Below are 15,380 nucleotides of genomic sequence, written 5' to 3'. Positions count from 1 at the left end.
CCCCATCTAACATCCCATCACAGGCCATTGGGCCTATTTACCATTAATATTTAAAGATCAATTAATTGCCAAAATCATGTTATCCCATCATACCATCTCCTCCATAAACTTAAGCTTTGTCTTGAAGCCAGATATGTCTTTTGTCCCCACTTCTTCCCTTGGAAAGCTATTCCAAAACTTAACTTCTCTGATGGTTAGAAACCTTCGTCTAATTTCAAGTCGAAACTTCCTGATGGCCAGTTTATATCCATTTGTTCTTGTGACCACATTGGTGCTGAGCTTAAATAATTCCTCTCCCTCTCTGGTATTTATCCCTCTGATATATTTATAGAGACCAATCATATCTCCCCTCAACCTTCTTTTGGTTAGGCTAAACAAGCCAAGCTCCTTGAGTCTCCTTTCATAAGACAGGTTTTCCATTCCTCGGGTCATCCTAGTAGCCCTTCTCTGTACCTGTTCCAGTTTGAATTCATCCTTCTTAAACATGGGAGACCAGAACTGCACACAATATTCCAGGTGAGGTCTCACCAGTGCCTTGTATAACGGTACTAAAACCCCTTATCTCTACTGGAAATACACCACCTGATACATCCCAAGACTGCATTAGCTTTTTTCATGGCCATATCACATTGGCAGCTCATAGTCATCCTGTGATCAACCAATACTCCGAGGTCCTTCTCCTCCTTTGTTACTTACAAGTGATGCGTCCCCAGCTTATAACTGAAATTCTTGTTATTAATCCCTAAATGCATGACCTTACACTTCTCACTATTAAATTTCATCCTATTACTATTACTCCAGTTTACAAGGTCATCCAGATCTTCCTATACGATATCCCGGTCTCTAAATTGGCAATACCTCCCAGCTTCGTATCATCTGCAAACTTTATTAGCACACTCCCACTTTTTGTGTCGAGGTCAGTAATAAAAAGATTAAATAAGATTGGTCCCAAAACCGATCCCTGAGGAACTCCACTGGTAACCTCCCTCCAGCCTGACAGTTCACCTTTCAGTATGACCCGCTGTAGTCTCCCTGTTAACCAATTCCTTATCCACCTTTCAATTTTCATATTGATCCCCATCTTTTCCAATTTAACTGATAATTCCTCATATGGCACAGTATCAAATGCCTTACTGAAATCTAGGTAAATTAGATCCACTGCATTTCCTTTGTCTAAATAATCTGTTACTTTCTCAAAGAAGGAGATCAGGTTGGTTTGGCACAATCTACCTTTTGTAAAACCATGTTGTAGTTTGTCCCACTTACCACTGACCTCAAAATGTCCTTAATTACTTTCTCCTTCAAAATTTTTTCCAAGACCTAGCATACTACAGATGTCAAACTAACAGGCCTGTAGCTACCTGGATCACTTTTTTCCCCCTTTCTTAAAAATAGGAACGGTGTTAGCAATTCTCCAATCATATGGTACAACCCCTGAGTTTACAGATTCATGTGCCAATTCCTTTAATATTCTTGGATGAAGGTTATCTGGGCCCCCCGATTTAGTCCCATTAAGCTGTTCGAGTTTTGCTTCTACCTCAGATATGGTAATATCTACCTCCATATCCTCATTTCCATTTGTCATGCTATCATTATCCCCAAGATCCTCATTGGCCTTATTAAAGACCGAGGCAAAGTATTTGTTTAGATATTGGGCCATGCCTAGATTATTCTTAACCTCCACTCCATCCTCAGTGTTTAGCGGTCCCACTTCTTTCTTTGTTTTCTTCTTATTTATATGGCTATAGAACCTTTTACTATTGGTTTTAATTTCCTTTGCAAGGTCCAACTCTACTTGACTTTTACCCTGTCTCACTTTATCCCTACATGTTCTGACCTCGAGAAGGTAGCTTTCCTTGCTGATCCCTCCCATCTTCCACTGCCTGTATGCTTTCTCCTTTTTCTTAATCACCTCTCTGAGATGCTTGCTCATCCAGCTTGGTCTACAACTCCTACTTATGAATATTTTCCCCTTTCTTGGGATGCAGGCTTCCCATAGCTTCTGCAGCTTTGACTTAAAGTAATCCCAGGCCTCCTCTGCCTTTAGATCCATAAGTTCTTCAGTCCAATCCACTTCCCTAACTAATTTCCTTAATTTTTGAAAGTCAGCCCTTTTGAAATCAAAAACCCTAGTCAGATTTATTTTTGTTTGTCCTTCCGTTCAGTTTGAACTGAATTAGCTCATGATCACTTGAACCAAGATTGTCCCCTACAACCATTTCTTCTATGAGGTCCTCACTACTCACCAAAACCAAATCTAAAATGGCATCCCCTCTAGTCGGTTCAGCAACTACTTGATGAAGGAATCCATCAGCTATCGCATCTAGGAAAATCTGAGCCCTATTATTATTACTAGCACTCGTCCTCCAGTCTATACCTGGGAAGTTACAGTCTCCCATGATCACACAGTTTCTATTTGCATCCGATGAAGTGAGCTGTAGCTCACAAAAGCTTATGCTCAAATAAATTGGTTAGTCTCTAAGGTGCCACAAGTACTTCTTTTCTTTTTGCGAATACAGACTAACATGGCTGTTACGCTGAAACAGTTTCCATTAGTATTTACTTCATTAAAATCCATTAAAGAGGGCTCTATCCATATCCAAATTAGATCCAGGTGGTCTATAGCACACCCCAAGCACTATCACAGGGGAGGCTCTAGTAGTTTTCTTCCCCAATGTGATTTTTGCCCAGACGGACTCTGTCTTATCCATTCCATCGCTTCTTATTTCTTTACATTCTACCTCATCATTGATATACAATGCTACTAGATAAAGAGAATCAGAATGAATCACAGAATCGTACAATATTAGGGTTGGAAGAGACCTCAGGAGGTCATCTAGTCCAATCCCCCGCTCAAAGCAGGGCCAACACCTATTAAATCATCCCAGCCAGGGCTTTTGTCAAGCCGGGCCTTAAAAACCTCTAAGGATGGAGATTCCATCACCTCCCTAGGGAGCCCATTCCAGTGCTTCACCACACTCCTAGTGAAATAGTTTTTCCTCATATCCAACCTAGACCTCCCCCACTGCAACTTGAAACCATTACTTCTTGTTCGGACATCACTGAGAACAGCCTAGCTCCATCCTTTTTGGAACCCCCACTTCACATAGTTGAAGGCTGCTATCAAATCCTCCTCACTTACGTGTTCTGCAGACTAAATAACCCCAGTTCCCTCAGCCTCTCCTCATAGGTCATGCGCCCCAGCCCCTTAATCATTGTCGTTGCCTTCTGCTGGACTCTCTCTCCAATTTGTCCACATCCCTTCTGTAGTGGCAGGGACCAAAACTGGATGCTATACTCCAGGTGTGGCCTCACCAGTGCCGGATAGAGGGGAATAATCACTTCCCTTGATCTGTTGGCAATGCTCCTACTAATACAGCCCAATATGCCGTTGGCCTTCTTGGCAACAAGGGCACACTGCTGACTCATATCCAGCTTCTCGTCCACTGTACTCTCCAGATCCTTTTCTGCAGAACTGCTGCTTAGTCCATCGTTGCCCAGCCTGTAGCGGTGCATGGGATTCTTCCTTCTTAAGTGCAGGACTCTGCATCCTATGATTCTATGAATTCACTGGCTAATGGTTAAAGAGTGCTTACTATTGAATGGATATGATTTTATTGTTATGGTTAAGTAAATATTAGTATGATGTAATGTGATCAACCCCTATTATTATTATTGTTCATCCCTAAAAAATTGTAAGAGCACACTTATTACTATATAGCAAGAATTTAACACATAGCTGCTTTCAGTCTTTGAAGACAAACTCATTTTCAGATGTTAATGTAAACCTATTTCCAAACAAAACTGGTATGCAAGAAATACCTCTTTAAAAATCTTGTTTTTTCTTGACTGCATTACCACCACCTTCGGGAACTAAGGGTGCAAGAGTGTGGATCTAATTTACTTTTCATCTTTCATACTAGAGGTTTACTTTGAAGTTTCACAATTGAACTACTCCAGTCAGTTTCACTACTACTTCTCTTCGACAAGGCTGCTGTGGTCTAGGCTTGAAATGCTTCCCCCCTCCAGCACATTTCATTTAAAGTTTAACATCCAACATCTCAATTGTATGAATAAAAGCCCTACATGCTTTAAGTCTGTTTCCTGCTCCTTGGGAAAAAAAAAAAAAAACCTATCAAAGCAAGGAAACTTCAGGATTTAATGTATTTTTAATGACAGGTTTCAGAGCAGCAGCCATGTTAGTCTGTGTTCGCAAAAGGAAAAGGAGTACTTGTGGCACCTTAGAAACTAACCAATTTATTTGAGCATAAGCTTTCGTGAGCTACAGCTCACTTCATCGGATGCAATGAAGTGAGCTGTAGCTCACGAAAGCTTATGCTCAAATAAATTTGTTAGTCTCTAAGGTGCCACAAGTACTCCTTTTCTCTTTGTATTTTTAATGTGTACTTTGGTATTGTGATGCACAGTTTAAGAAACATAGGCCAGCAAACTATAAAATTTACAGCCTTGATAACTTTTTACATCAGAGAAAACTCAAAAAGGTATTTTTTCCTGCGCAAGTATCATCTAGCAATAAGATTAGAATTTTAACAAATTCTTCGACACAGCTCCTGCCCTAAAAGTCGCATTCAATTCTTTTCTTTTTTATCAAATTCATATTCTTTGATTCTAAAGGCAGAAGGAACCATCCTGATAATCTAATCTGACCTGGGTAGCATAGGCCAGAGAAGTTCCCCCAAAATAATTTTGAAACAGAGTATATCTTCTAGAAAAGCATCCAATCTTGATTTAAAAACTGACACCTGGTTTCCAGTTTGAATGTGTCTAGTTTCTACTTCCCGCCACTGTATCTTTATAACTTTGTCTGCTGTATTAAAGAGCTCATTATCAAATATTTATAAGTGTCTGTGTGGGGAACAGACTGCAACCAACCTTCTATTTATTAAGCTAAACAGATTGAGAACTTGAGTCTATTACTAAAGTCAAGAAGATTTAGCTTACACTGTAACTTTATTTCATACTGCATTTTAGAGAGAAAACATTGCTAGACTTCCTTTATTTTAGTGAACTTCCATATTAAATGGATAGTAGAAAAAAAAAGAGTTATTAGTTCATTATGAGATCAGAAACTCAAAAGTCTTGTTCTGAATTGAAACTGAAAGTGTGGTATGATGAGGTTCAGTTTTAGGTACAGATTGTGAGGTGTCAGCTACCATCAAGAGAATGTCTATAAAATCAAACTACCTCTATGGAAACAAACTCAGATTTCCTGCCAAAGATATTCCAGGCTCCATGTTCCTGATGGTATGCTCTGAAAGGTCATTTTCTGTACAGTGTTTTTCTAACACTATTACAAATTGTGGGGCGAGACCAAGCTTTATTGCAGCTCTCTGTGAAATGTAGCACCTCAGCATATTTCCCCACAGGAACAGCAGCAGTAGAAACTGATTCTAAACAGCATTTTTTTTCCACAGCAGTGATTTTCTGAAAGCACGTGACTGTCTAAGTAGACCATTTCAAACATCTGATTGCTATTTGTACTTGAGGAGTTTGTGGAAAAAGGGGATTAGTGTTCAGCTTTTTTTTTTTTTTTAATCTAAAAAAACTAAAAATGGAAGAGATGCTTAGAGGGATCACAAGTCAACTTTGTCTGCAAACACAATTAACCTCATCACAAGACCATCACACGCGCCTGACTCCACTTCCTTTTGAAAATAAGGAAGCAGCAGCAGGTCTTCTAATATAAGGGCTTGTCTACACTTACTGCGATTGATCCACTGGGGACCAATTTAGTGGGTCTTAGACCCTCTAAATTGACCACCGATTGTTCTCCTATTGACTCTGAAGGAGAAGCATAAGGTAAGTTGACAGGAGAGTTTCTCCAGTCGACCCAGCGCAGTGCAGAAACCGCTATAAGTCAACCCATGCTATGGCAACTCCAGCTACATTATTCACGTAGCTGGCATTACATAACTTAGGTCAACTTAACCCCATAGCGTAGACCTGCCCTAACAAACCAGGTTTTTCTGTGACAAAACTGCGAGCACCGCAGATCCACCTCTGCATGTAAGGGTTGCTACAGGGAAAAGATAGATACCCTAAATGAAAGTGAATTATTTGCTTTTGAGGGATCTAGTACTAGTCCTTTTTCCATTGGGAGCCAGTGAGCAGCACTGGAACTGCCAAACCAAAGACCAGATATCATGATAGATGGATATTTCCTTCTCAATCGAGCACGTATCTATCGTACTTATGTGCCTCCCCGCCCCCATCTCTGTAGTAACTGAGCACCTCAGTCTTTTAGTGCATTATCCTTACATGCACCCACGCCTGTGAGATAGGAGAGTGTTATTATCCCCATTGGACAGAATGGGAATGGAGGCACTGAGAAACTGAGGGTGTGACTACACTGCAGTTGGGAACATGCCTCCAGACCAGGCAGACAGACTTGCGCTAGCTCTTCTCGAGCTAGTGTAGTAAAAATAGTGCAGTGGATATTATGGCATGGGCAATGGCTCAGGCTAGCCATGTAAGTCCAAGCGCATCCCACCCCACCAGCTGAGCTCAGGTAGCTAGCCCAAGCTGCCACCTGTGCTCCACCGCCCACACTGCTATTTTTAGTGAACTAGCTGGAGCAGAGTTAGTGGAAGTCTGACTACCTGGGTTGGGGGCATGCTCCTAGCTGCAGCACAGACATACTGTAAGTGACCTTGCACACACAGGCATTCTTAGGTCACCCAAGTCACAGGCCCTTGGAGGGTCCTCTAATAATTTTCTCCTCAGGGGGAAGACAATTATTTTCCACTGGGAGCCAGTGGCCAGCACTGGCACTGCCAAACCAAGCTACCTTGTCTCTCTACCTTTCAGTTGACAATTATTCTGGGTCATTGCCCATCTCTAACACAAAAGGTCACTGTAGGTACCAACAAGATTTCCCTAGCATGGGATTTAAAATGAGGAAGGTATTTCACAACATTATATTCTCCAATAGTTCTGTCTGCCCTGGAGGAGTATTTGAAGGATACTGCTCTGACTGCACCAGAGCTGCCTTCTCCTGGTTAGTGCTTGGAGAGAAGTTCTGCTGCTGCATGAGGCTTGGCAGCATGCACTCTTTGCTGCCTCTGTAGCCCACTTACTGAAAGGCCACATTTAATAGTGATCCAGGTCGAGAATGCAGCTTGTATTTAACACACACTCTCTCTCTGAAGAACACTTTTCCATTTGCAAAATTTGACCTGTAGTTTCTTATTTCATGACAACCTTGCAACAGCAATTCACAATAGTCTGAACTCAGATATAAAGCCCTAATTCTCCCTGCAGAGTTTACTTTTACCACTTTTAGTTAGTTCTGATGGATATAATGCATACATAACATGAAGCAATAGTTAAAAGTTATGGACCTTTTCAAGTAAAGATCAATGATCCCAGAGCAACTACTAGAACTATTAAGCTACATCATTTGAAAAAAGACTATATAACTTCTGAGTGGCAAGATCCTGTTTTTAGAAACTATACAATTCTGATGAATGTTTTGCTTAGAAAGCTCTTAAAATATGCTACACAAAAGCAGCCTTAAACATGAGGCTGAAATACATTCCTTTATCACTTAAGGAAAGTGTCAACATTATGGACTTATTAGCCATTTAAACAAGAATTCTGCTAAGTTATGTGATTAGCTGTAGTTTCAATTCGAAACAACTTTATGAAAGCCAGCATGAGCTGTCATTTCCTTCCCCAGAGTCAGGAATGTTGAAAGACAACTGTTCAAAATACTCCTCTGAATACCAGTATCTAGTTCAGCCCTTGGAAACACAGAGGAACAGACTTTACTCTTATGTCAAACATTTACAGTGAAGTTAATGACAGGTTTCAGAGTAACAGCCGTGTTAGTCTGTATTCGCAAAAAGAAAAGGAGTACTTGTGGCACCTTAGAGATTAACCAATTTATTTGAGCATAAGCTTTCGTGAGCTACAGCTCACTTCATCGGATGCAAGTGAAGTTAATGAAAAGTGTCCTACCATTTCAATGCACTGCAGCAGTGTGCATTTTGCAATTCCATTTATATCAAGCTTACACTTATGTATGGCCTGCCTAGACTAGTCATTTCAACTAGACTGTTGCCCTCTCCAGATTATTGTATTTGTAATAGACACTGGACTAGAGAGTGAAGCTTTGAGAGAAATTACTTCATTGGAAAAAGGATTTCCGCCTCCCGACAAGGCACGTTGTCAAAATAAATGGCCACCAAATTCACTCCTTCCTTTGCCCGAATTTCAAGAGTCCACAAACACATTTTGAGTCTTCTGGCCACCCACCAGGCTTACACCAACAACTCAGACTGACAGCAGAAAAGCAAGTCAGCCAGAACGAAGGCAAAGAGCGCAGAGGTCCCAGGTTCAGGTTGCCAAGGGGCTGCTTTTAGAAGCCGCAGCGACAGGACAACGCGAGCGCGGCAGCTCCCCGCCAAGGGCTACCCGCGCGGCGCGGACGCTGCGACACTACGGCGGGCGCCAGGACGACCTCGGTGCAGCTCCGCGGTCAGAGGCCCGGCCGGCAGCCCCACGCCGGAGGCGGCTGTGCCACCGAGCTGTCCCGGCGCGGCCAGCCCGGGGCCTGTCGCCAAGGGCTACGCGCGAAGGGAGGCGGCGGCCCGGCGCGGCCCCGCTGCCAGTCGCGGGAAGGGCCGGCCTCACGACCCGGCAGGGCCCGGCTCCGCCCGGCGATTTGGGACAGGAAGCGAGTGTGGGAGTGACTGGAGCGACCCCGTGCGGCGGGTGCCGGGCGCGGGCAGCTGCAGCCCCTCGGCCGGTGGCTCGCGGGTCGCCTCAGGCAGGCCCGTCGGGGCCGAGCCCGGGAGCCGGGGCCGAGCCCGGGAGCCAGCGCGAGCGGGCAGAGAGAACTGCCGGCGCCCCGCGCGGGGGCGGGCTGGACAGACCCAGCCAGGGGCGCTCACCCGCCCGTAGGGGACAGAAAGTCCGCGTCGTCCTCCTCCGCGGCCCCGAACATGCTGCCTCCGGCGGCCGGTCTCGGCGGCCCGAGTGCTCTCGAACAGGGCAGCAGCCAAGACGGCTCTCGCCTGTGTCGCAAAACTGTCGCGCGGCGGCGCCTGCGGCCTCGCCTGCTTTCCCGCTGGGCCTGGGGGCGGGCCTTTGCCTCACGGACCAATAGCGCCCCTCCCGTCCGGGAGCGGATCGCGCTGCCCAATGGGGCGACATCCCGCCTTCCAGGGCAGGTCCCAGCTCCGAGGCCACGTCCGAGGGGCGGGGTCTGCAGCCCTGGAGTGGTCCGGGGCGGCAGATGAGTGTCGTGTCGGTGGCCGGTCCGGAGCGGTGAGTGGCGCGGTGGCGGCCTGTGCCCGCCGCGGGGGCCGGTCCCTTGCAGGGGCCGCCCGGGGTCCTGCAGCCCGAGCCGGCAGCGGAGCCCGGACGCCTGGGTCCCGTTCCCAGCGCTGCCAGCGGCTCGCCCGGGCCCTTCGCCTCTGCCGCTCGCGCTCCGTGCGGCGGGGCCGCGGCCGGGGCGGCTCGGATCCTGGGGCGGGAGACGTGCCCGCCGGCGAGGCCCGGCTCCCTGACGTCCGAGCCGCGCTGGAGGCAGAGGGTTTGGCCCCCGTTGTCTCCGGGGGAGCCGAAGCTCGCGGTTGCACGACGCCCCCCGAGAGCACGTTCCGCTGGGGGCCCCGGGCGTTCGCGTCCCCGGGGCAGGCGTGGGGCACCGCGGCTGCTCAACGTTGCCTGCCAGCCTGGGCCGCAGTTTAGGACAGGACATAAAAGTGCAGAGTAACCGAAGAGAATGACACTGTAGAGGGCGTTTAGGGAGGCAGATTGAACGAACTGAACTTGGAGTTTGGCCAGGAACCTAGAGACTGCTCCATATTCCTATGCGCCTCTGTTGATTAAGCCCTGGGTCTGGCGTCCCATCCAAAGTGACCCCTCTTATAACCAGTGTTCACTGGACGCACACAGGGGCTTTGGCCATATAGACTCAGCGGGAGGGGTACCCCCCAGTTCAGCCACCAGCACCAGTTTCTGCAGCACTGCAGGTTTCAGAGTAACAGCCGTGTTAGTCTGTATTCGCAAAAAGAAAAGGAGTCCTTGTGGCACCTTAGAGACTAACCAATTTATTTGAGCATGAGCTTTCGTGAGCTACAGCTCACTTCATCAGATGTATACCATCTGATGAAGTGAGCTGTAGCTCACGAAAGCTCATGCTCAAATAAATTGGTTAGTCTCTAAGGTGCCACAAGGACTCCTTTTCTTTTTGCAGCACTGCACGGTTTCATTGAGGATTTCGTGTCTGCGTATTGACTGTCCCAGTCCTCCTTAGCTTATGAATTCTGGCATGATCACAGCACATGATGTAGCATGGCTATAAGGTTTCTGAGTAAAGTGCCTTGTACTTGAATTCTGACTATACAACACTTAGACTGCTGCTGATTTGAACCCGGCTACTTGGTTAGCATTTCTCAACACAACCCCCCTGCGAAAAAAGCTGTAGGGAGGGTGTGTTGAGGGGAGAAAGAATTTTGTTTTAAATTACTTTAATGACTGACTCCGGCCTGGCTTCTATTCTGGGCCATGAGTTCCAGTACCTTCCACTTCCTGCTGAGTTGTCTGTCCTTTAACCCTCTATGGAACGATGCCTGAGCAGAACCCAAATTGAAGGAATCTGGTATGATTCTGAGACTTCAGGTGCTCCAAGTTCCACTGTTGCTTACGCTGTGCACAAAGAAATAGGAGTTAGGTAGCAGTGATGCACCAGGTTCTGACCCAGGGGCACATCCCTGAACTCATAAAGTTGTGGTGAGGTGAGTGGGTAGGAGCATGGTGCTGGTTGGTGAGTCTATGGGGTTAGTCTGGTGTGGATGGGAAGGTTGCTGTTAAGCAGATCTGTTCTGTTTACTTCCCTCACACAAGAGTATTGTGACAGGTTTCAGGGTGGTAGCTGTGTTAGTCTGTATCAGCGAAAAAACCCGAGGGGTACTTGTGGCACCTTAGAGACTAACAAATTTATTTTGGCATAAGCTTTCGTGGGCTAAAACCCATTTCATCGGATGCCACAAGGACTCCTCATTGTTTTTACAAGAGTATTGATTTCTAAGGGGAGAGCTAGAACTGCCCATGAGAAAATCTCCACATACTATTTTTAACACACTCTCACTATTTCAGTGGTAGAGGTGCAAGTGCAGCAGGAGGGTCAGGCACCAACAATATGTCAAGACTTTACTGTTTATAGGAGCACAATATTGTTTTTGCCAAGCAAGGGGCATTACAGCTTTGCTTATGGATCTGAGCAGTGACCATGTAAATCTACAATTTGCTGTGTTGGCGAGGTAATAAAAGATGTAGACAGTCCTCCATGCTCTGGACTTGGTCTGGCTTCTGAGAAGTGGCCTGGAGTGCAGGAAGTGTTGTGCAATGCACAACTCCATGAGGAAGTTTTGCAAAAGTAAATATTTCAAGGAAAATGGAACACAAAATTGCTATTTTTCCTACCTTGTTCATGGCCAATACTTGGAAAAGTTTACTGGTCCTGAAAAGGTTTGTACTGGTCCTGCCAGCAAGGAATTTGTTCCAAGCCTTTTCATGATGATTTTAGCAGATCATGCCTCCGAAAAGAATGCTTTTTTACCCTTGGAAAGCAGGGATTCCTGTCTGCATTTAAGTGGCTGTAGTCTTGGCTCTTAGCTGTAGCAGACCAGAGCTTAGGTGACACTGAAATTGCAATGGATCTGAAGTATGAGGGAAAGAAAACTAATAAGAAAAATTAGAATAGTGTGAGTCTAAGGCCTGATAACTTGTAAGCTGCTGGACTTAGCGTCAAATGCCTTATACTAGTAGTTCTAGTTTCTACTCTTTGCAGTTTATGATCAAATCAGAGCACAGAATCCTAGAACTGGAAGGGAGCTCGAGAGGTCATCTAGTCCAGTCCACTGCACTCAAGGTAGGACTAAGTATTATCTACACCATCCTAGACAGGTGTTTGTCCAACCTGCTCTTAAAAATCCCCAGTGGCGGAGATTCCACCACCTCCCTAGGCAATTTATTTCAGTGCTTAACCACCCTGACAATTAGGAAGTTTTTCCTAATGTCCAGTGTAAACTGCCCTTGCTGCAATTTAAGCCCATTGCTTCTTGTCCTATCCTCAGAGGTTAAGAAGAACAATTTTTCTCCCTCCTCCTTGTAACAACCTTTTATGTATTTGAAAACTGTTATCATGTCCCCTCTCAGTCTCCTCTTCTCCAAACTAAACAAACCCAATTTTTTCAATCTCCCCTCATAGGTCATGTTTTCTAGACCTTTAATCATTTTTGTTGCTCTTCTCTGGACTTTCTCCAATTTGTCCACATCTTTCCTGAAATGTGGTGCCCAGAATTGGACACAATACTCCAGTTGAGGCCTAATCAGCGCAGAGTAGAGTGGAAGAATTACTTCTTGTGTCTTGCTTACAACACTCCTGCTAATACATTCCGAAATGATGTTTGCTTTTTTTTGCAACAGTGTTACACTGTTGACTCATATTTAGCTTGTGATCCACTATGACCCCCAGATCCCTTTCCGCAGTACTCCTTCCTAGGCAGTCATTTCCCATTTTATATGTGTGCAACTGATTGTTCCTTCCTAAGTGGAGTACTTTGCATTTGTCCTTATTGAATTTCATCCTATTTACTTCAGACCACTTCTCCAGTTTTTCCAGAGCATTTTGAATTTTAATCCTATCCTCAAAGCACTTGCAATCCCTCCCAGCTTGGTGTCATCCACAAACTTTAAGTGTACTCTCTATGCCATTATCTAAATCATTGATGAAGATATTGAATAGAACCAGACCCGATCCTTGTGGGACCCTACTTGTTATGCCTTTCCAGCATGACTGTGAACCACTGATAACTACTTTCTGGGAACAATTTTCCAACTAGTTATGCACCCATCTTATAGTAGCTCCATCTAGGTTGTATTTCCCTAGTTTGTTTATGAGAGGGTCATGGGAGACAGTATCAAAAGCCTTACTAAAGTCAAGATATACCACATTTACCGCTTCTCCCCATCCACAAGGCTTGTTACCCTGTCAAAGAAAGTTATCAGGTTGGTTTGATATGATTTGTTCTTGACAAATCCATGCTGACTGTTATTTATCACTTTATTATCTTCTAGGTGTTTGCAAATTGATTGCTTAATTATTTGCTCTATTATCTTTCCGGGAACAGAAGTTAAGCTAACTGGTCTGTAATTTCCCAGGTTTTCCTTATTTTCCTTTTTATAGATGGGCACTATATTTGCCCTTTTCCAGTCTTCTGGAATGTCTCCCGTCTTCCATGACTTTTCAAAGATAATTGCTAATGGCTCAGATATCTCCTCAGTCAGCTCCTTGAGTACTCTAGGATGCATTTCATCAGGCCCTGGTAATCTGAAGTCATCTAACTTGTCTAAGTAATTTTTGACTTGTTGTTTCCCTATTTTAGACTCTGATCCTACCTCATTTTCACTGGTATTCACTGTGTTAGATGTCCAATCACCACCAGTCGTCTTGGTGAAAACCAAAACAAAAAGTCATTAAGCATGTGTGGGCCCCTTAATGAATGAGGGAGGCAACCTAGTGACAGAGGATGTGGAAAAAGCTAATGTACTCAATGCTTTTTTTGCCTCTGTCTTCACTAACAAGGTCAGCTCCCAGACTGCTGCGCTGGGCATCACAACATGGGGAATAGATGGCCAGCCCTCTGTGGAGAAAGAGGTGGATAGGGACTATTTAGAAAAGCTGGACGTGCACAAGTCCCATGGGGCCGGACGAGTTGCATCCGAGAGTGCTAAAGGAATTGGCGGCTGTGATTGCAGAGCCATTGGCCATTATCTTTGAAAACTCGTGGCGAACGGGGGAAGTCCCGGATGACTGGAAAAAGGCTAATGTAGTGCCAATCTTTAAAAAAGGGAAGAAGGAGGATCCTGGGAACTACAGGCCAGTCAGCCTCACCTCAGTCCCCGGAACAATCATGGAGCAGGTCTTCAAAGAATCAATCCTGAAGCACTTACATGAGAGGAAAGTGATCAGGAACAGTCAGCATGGATTCACCAAGGGAAGGTCATGCCTGACTAATCTAATCGCCTTCTATGATGAGATTACTGGTTCTGTGGATGAAGGGAAAGCAGTGGATGTATTGTTTCTTGACTTTAGCAAAGCTTTTGACACTGTCTCCCACAGTATTCTTGTCAGCAAGTTAAAGAAGTATGGGCTGGATGAATGCACTATAAGGTGGGTAGAAAGTTGGCTAGATTGTCGGGCTCAACGGGTAGTGATCAATGGCTCCATGTCTAGTTGGCAGCCGGTATCAAACGGAGTGCCCCAGGGGTCGGTCCTGGGGCCGGTTTTGTTCAATATCTTCATTAATGATCTGGAGGATGGTGTAGATTGCACTCTCAGCAAATTTGCGGATGATACTAAACTGGGAGGAGTGGTGGATACGCTGGAGGGCAGGGATAGGATACAGAGGGCCCTAGCCAAATTGGAGGATTGGGCCAAAAGAAATCTGATGAGGTTCAATAAGGATAAGTGCAGGGTGCTGCACTTAGGATGGAAGAACCCAATGCACAGCTACAGACTAGGGACCGAATGGCTAGGCAGCAGTTCTGTGGAAAAGGACCTAGGGGTGACAGTGGACGAGAAGCTGGATATGAGTCAGCAGTGTGCCCTTGTTGCCAAGAAGGCCAATGGCATTTTGGGATGTATAAGTAGGGGCATAGCGAGCAGATCGAGGGACGTGATCGTCCCCCTCTATTTGACGTTGGTGAGGCCTCATCTGGAGTACTATATCCAGTTTTGGGCCCCACGCTACCAGACGGATATGGATAAATTGGAGAGAGTCCAGCGAAGGGCAACAAAAATGATTAGGGGTCTGGAACACATGACTTCTGAGGAGAGGCTGAGGGAACTGGGATTGTTTAGTCTGCAGAAGAGAAGAATGAGGGGGGATTTGATAGCTGCTTTCAACTACCTGAGAGGTGGTTCCAGAGAGGATGGTTCTAGACTATTCTCAGTGGTGGAAGAGGACAGGACAAGGAGTAATGGTCTCAAGTTGCAGTGGGGGAGGTTTAGGTTGGATATTAGGAAAAACTTTTTCACTAGGAGAGTGGTGAAACACTGGAATGCATTACCTAGGGAGGTGGTAGAATCTTCTTCCTTAGAAGTTTTTAAGGTCAGGCTTGACAAAGCCCTGGCTGGGATGATTTAATTGGGGATTGGTCCTGCTTTGAGCCGGGGGTTGGACTAGATGACCTCCTGAGGTCCCTTCCAACCCTGATATTCTATGATTCTATGTCTGCCATTTCCACATTTTCTGTTATTGTCTTTCCCCCCTCATTGAGTAACGGGCCTACTCTGTCCTTGGTCTTCCTCTTGTTTCTAATGTATTTGTAGAATGTTTTCTTGT

The 15,380-nt window shown here is 45.4% G+C and overlaps 2 protein-coding genes across 9 annotated transcripts in view; one reads left to right on the top strand and one right to left on the bottom strand.

Annotated features, from left to right (window-relative positions):
• Positions 1–9,048, bottom strand: part of FKBP15 (FKBP prolyl isomerase family member 15) — an 88,188-nt gene extending 79,140 nt beyond the window's left edge. For 5 of the 6 annotated variants that reach the window (XM_077835522.1, XM_077835528.1, XM_077835524.1 and 2 more), the window contains exon 1: positions 8,916–9,048. In XM_077835522.1, coding sequence (XP_077691648.1) covers positions 8,916–8,968 — 53 coding nt within the window. In that variant the 5' untranslated portion in view covers positions 8,969–9,048. Of the gene's footprint in view, positions 1–8,277; positions 8,652–8,915 lie in introns of those variants that run through there. The other variant, XM_077835526.1, reaches the window with a different exon arrangement.
• Positions 9,049–9,183: 135 nt separating this feature from the next.
• The window catches only part of SLC31A1 (solute carrier family 31 member 1), a 58,369-nt gene continuing 52,172 nt past the window's right edge, over positions 9,184–15,380 (top strand). For 2 of the 3 annotated variants that reach the window (XM_077835533.1, XM_077835530.1), the window contains exon 1: positions 9,184–9,291. The gene's annotated coding sequence lies outside the window, so the exon portion shown is untranslated. The remainder of the gene's footprint in view (positions 9,292–15,380) is intronic. The other variant, XM_077835531.1, reaches the window with a different exon arrangement.

Source organism: Eretmochelys imbricata, chromosome 16, assembly GCF_965152235.1.
Source record: "Eretmochelys imbricata isolate rEreImb1 chromosome 16, rEreImb1.hap1, whole genome shotgun sequence".
Classification (NCBI taxonomy): domain Eukaryota; kingdom Metazoa; phylum Chordata; order Testudines; family Cheloniidae; genus Eretmochelys; species Eretmochelys imbricata.
The sequence above is the reverse complement of the archived record's forward strand: the minus strand, read 5'-3'. Positions and strand labels throughout refer to the sequence as shown.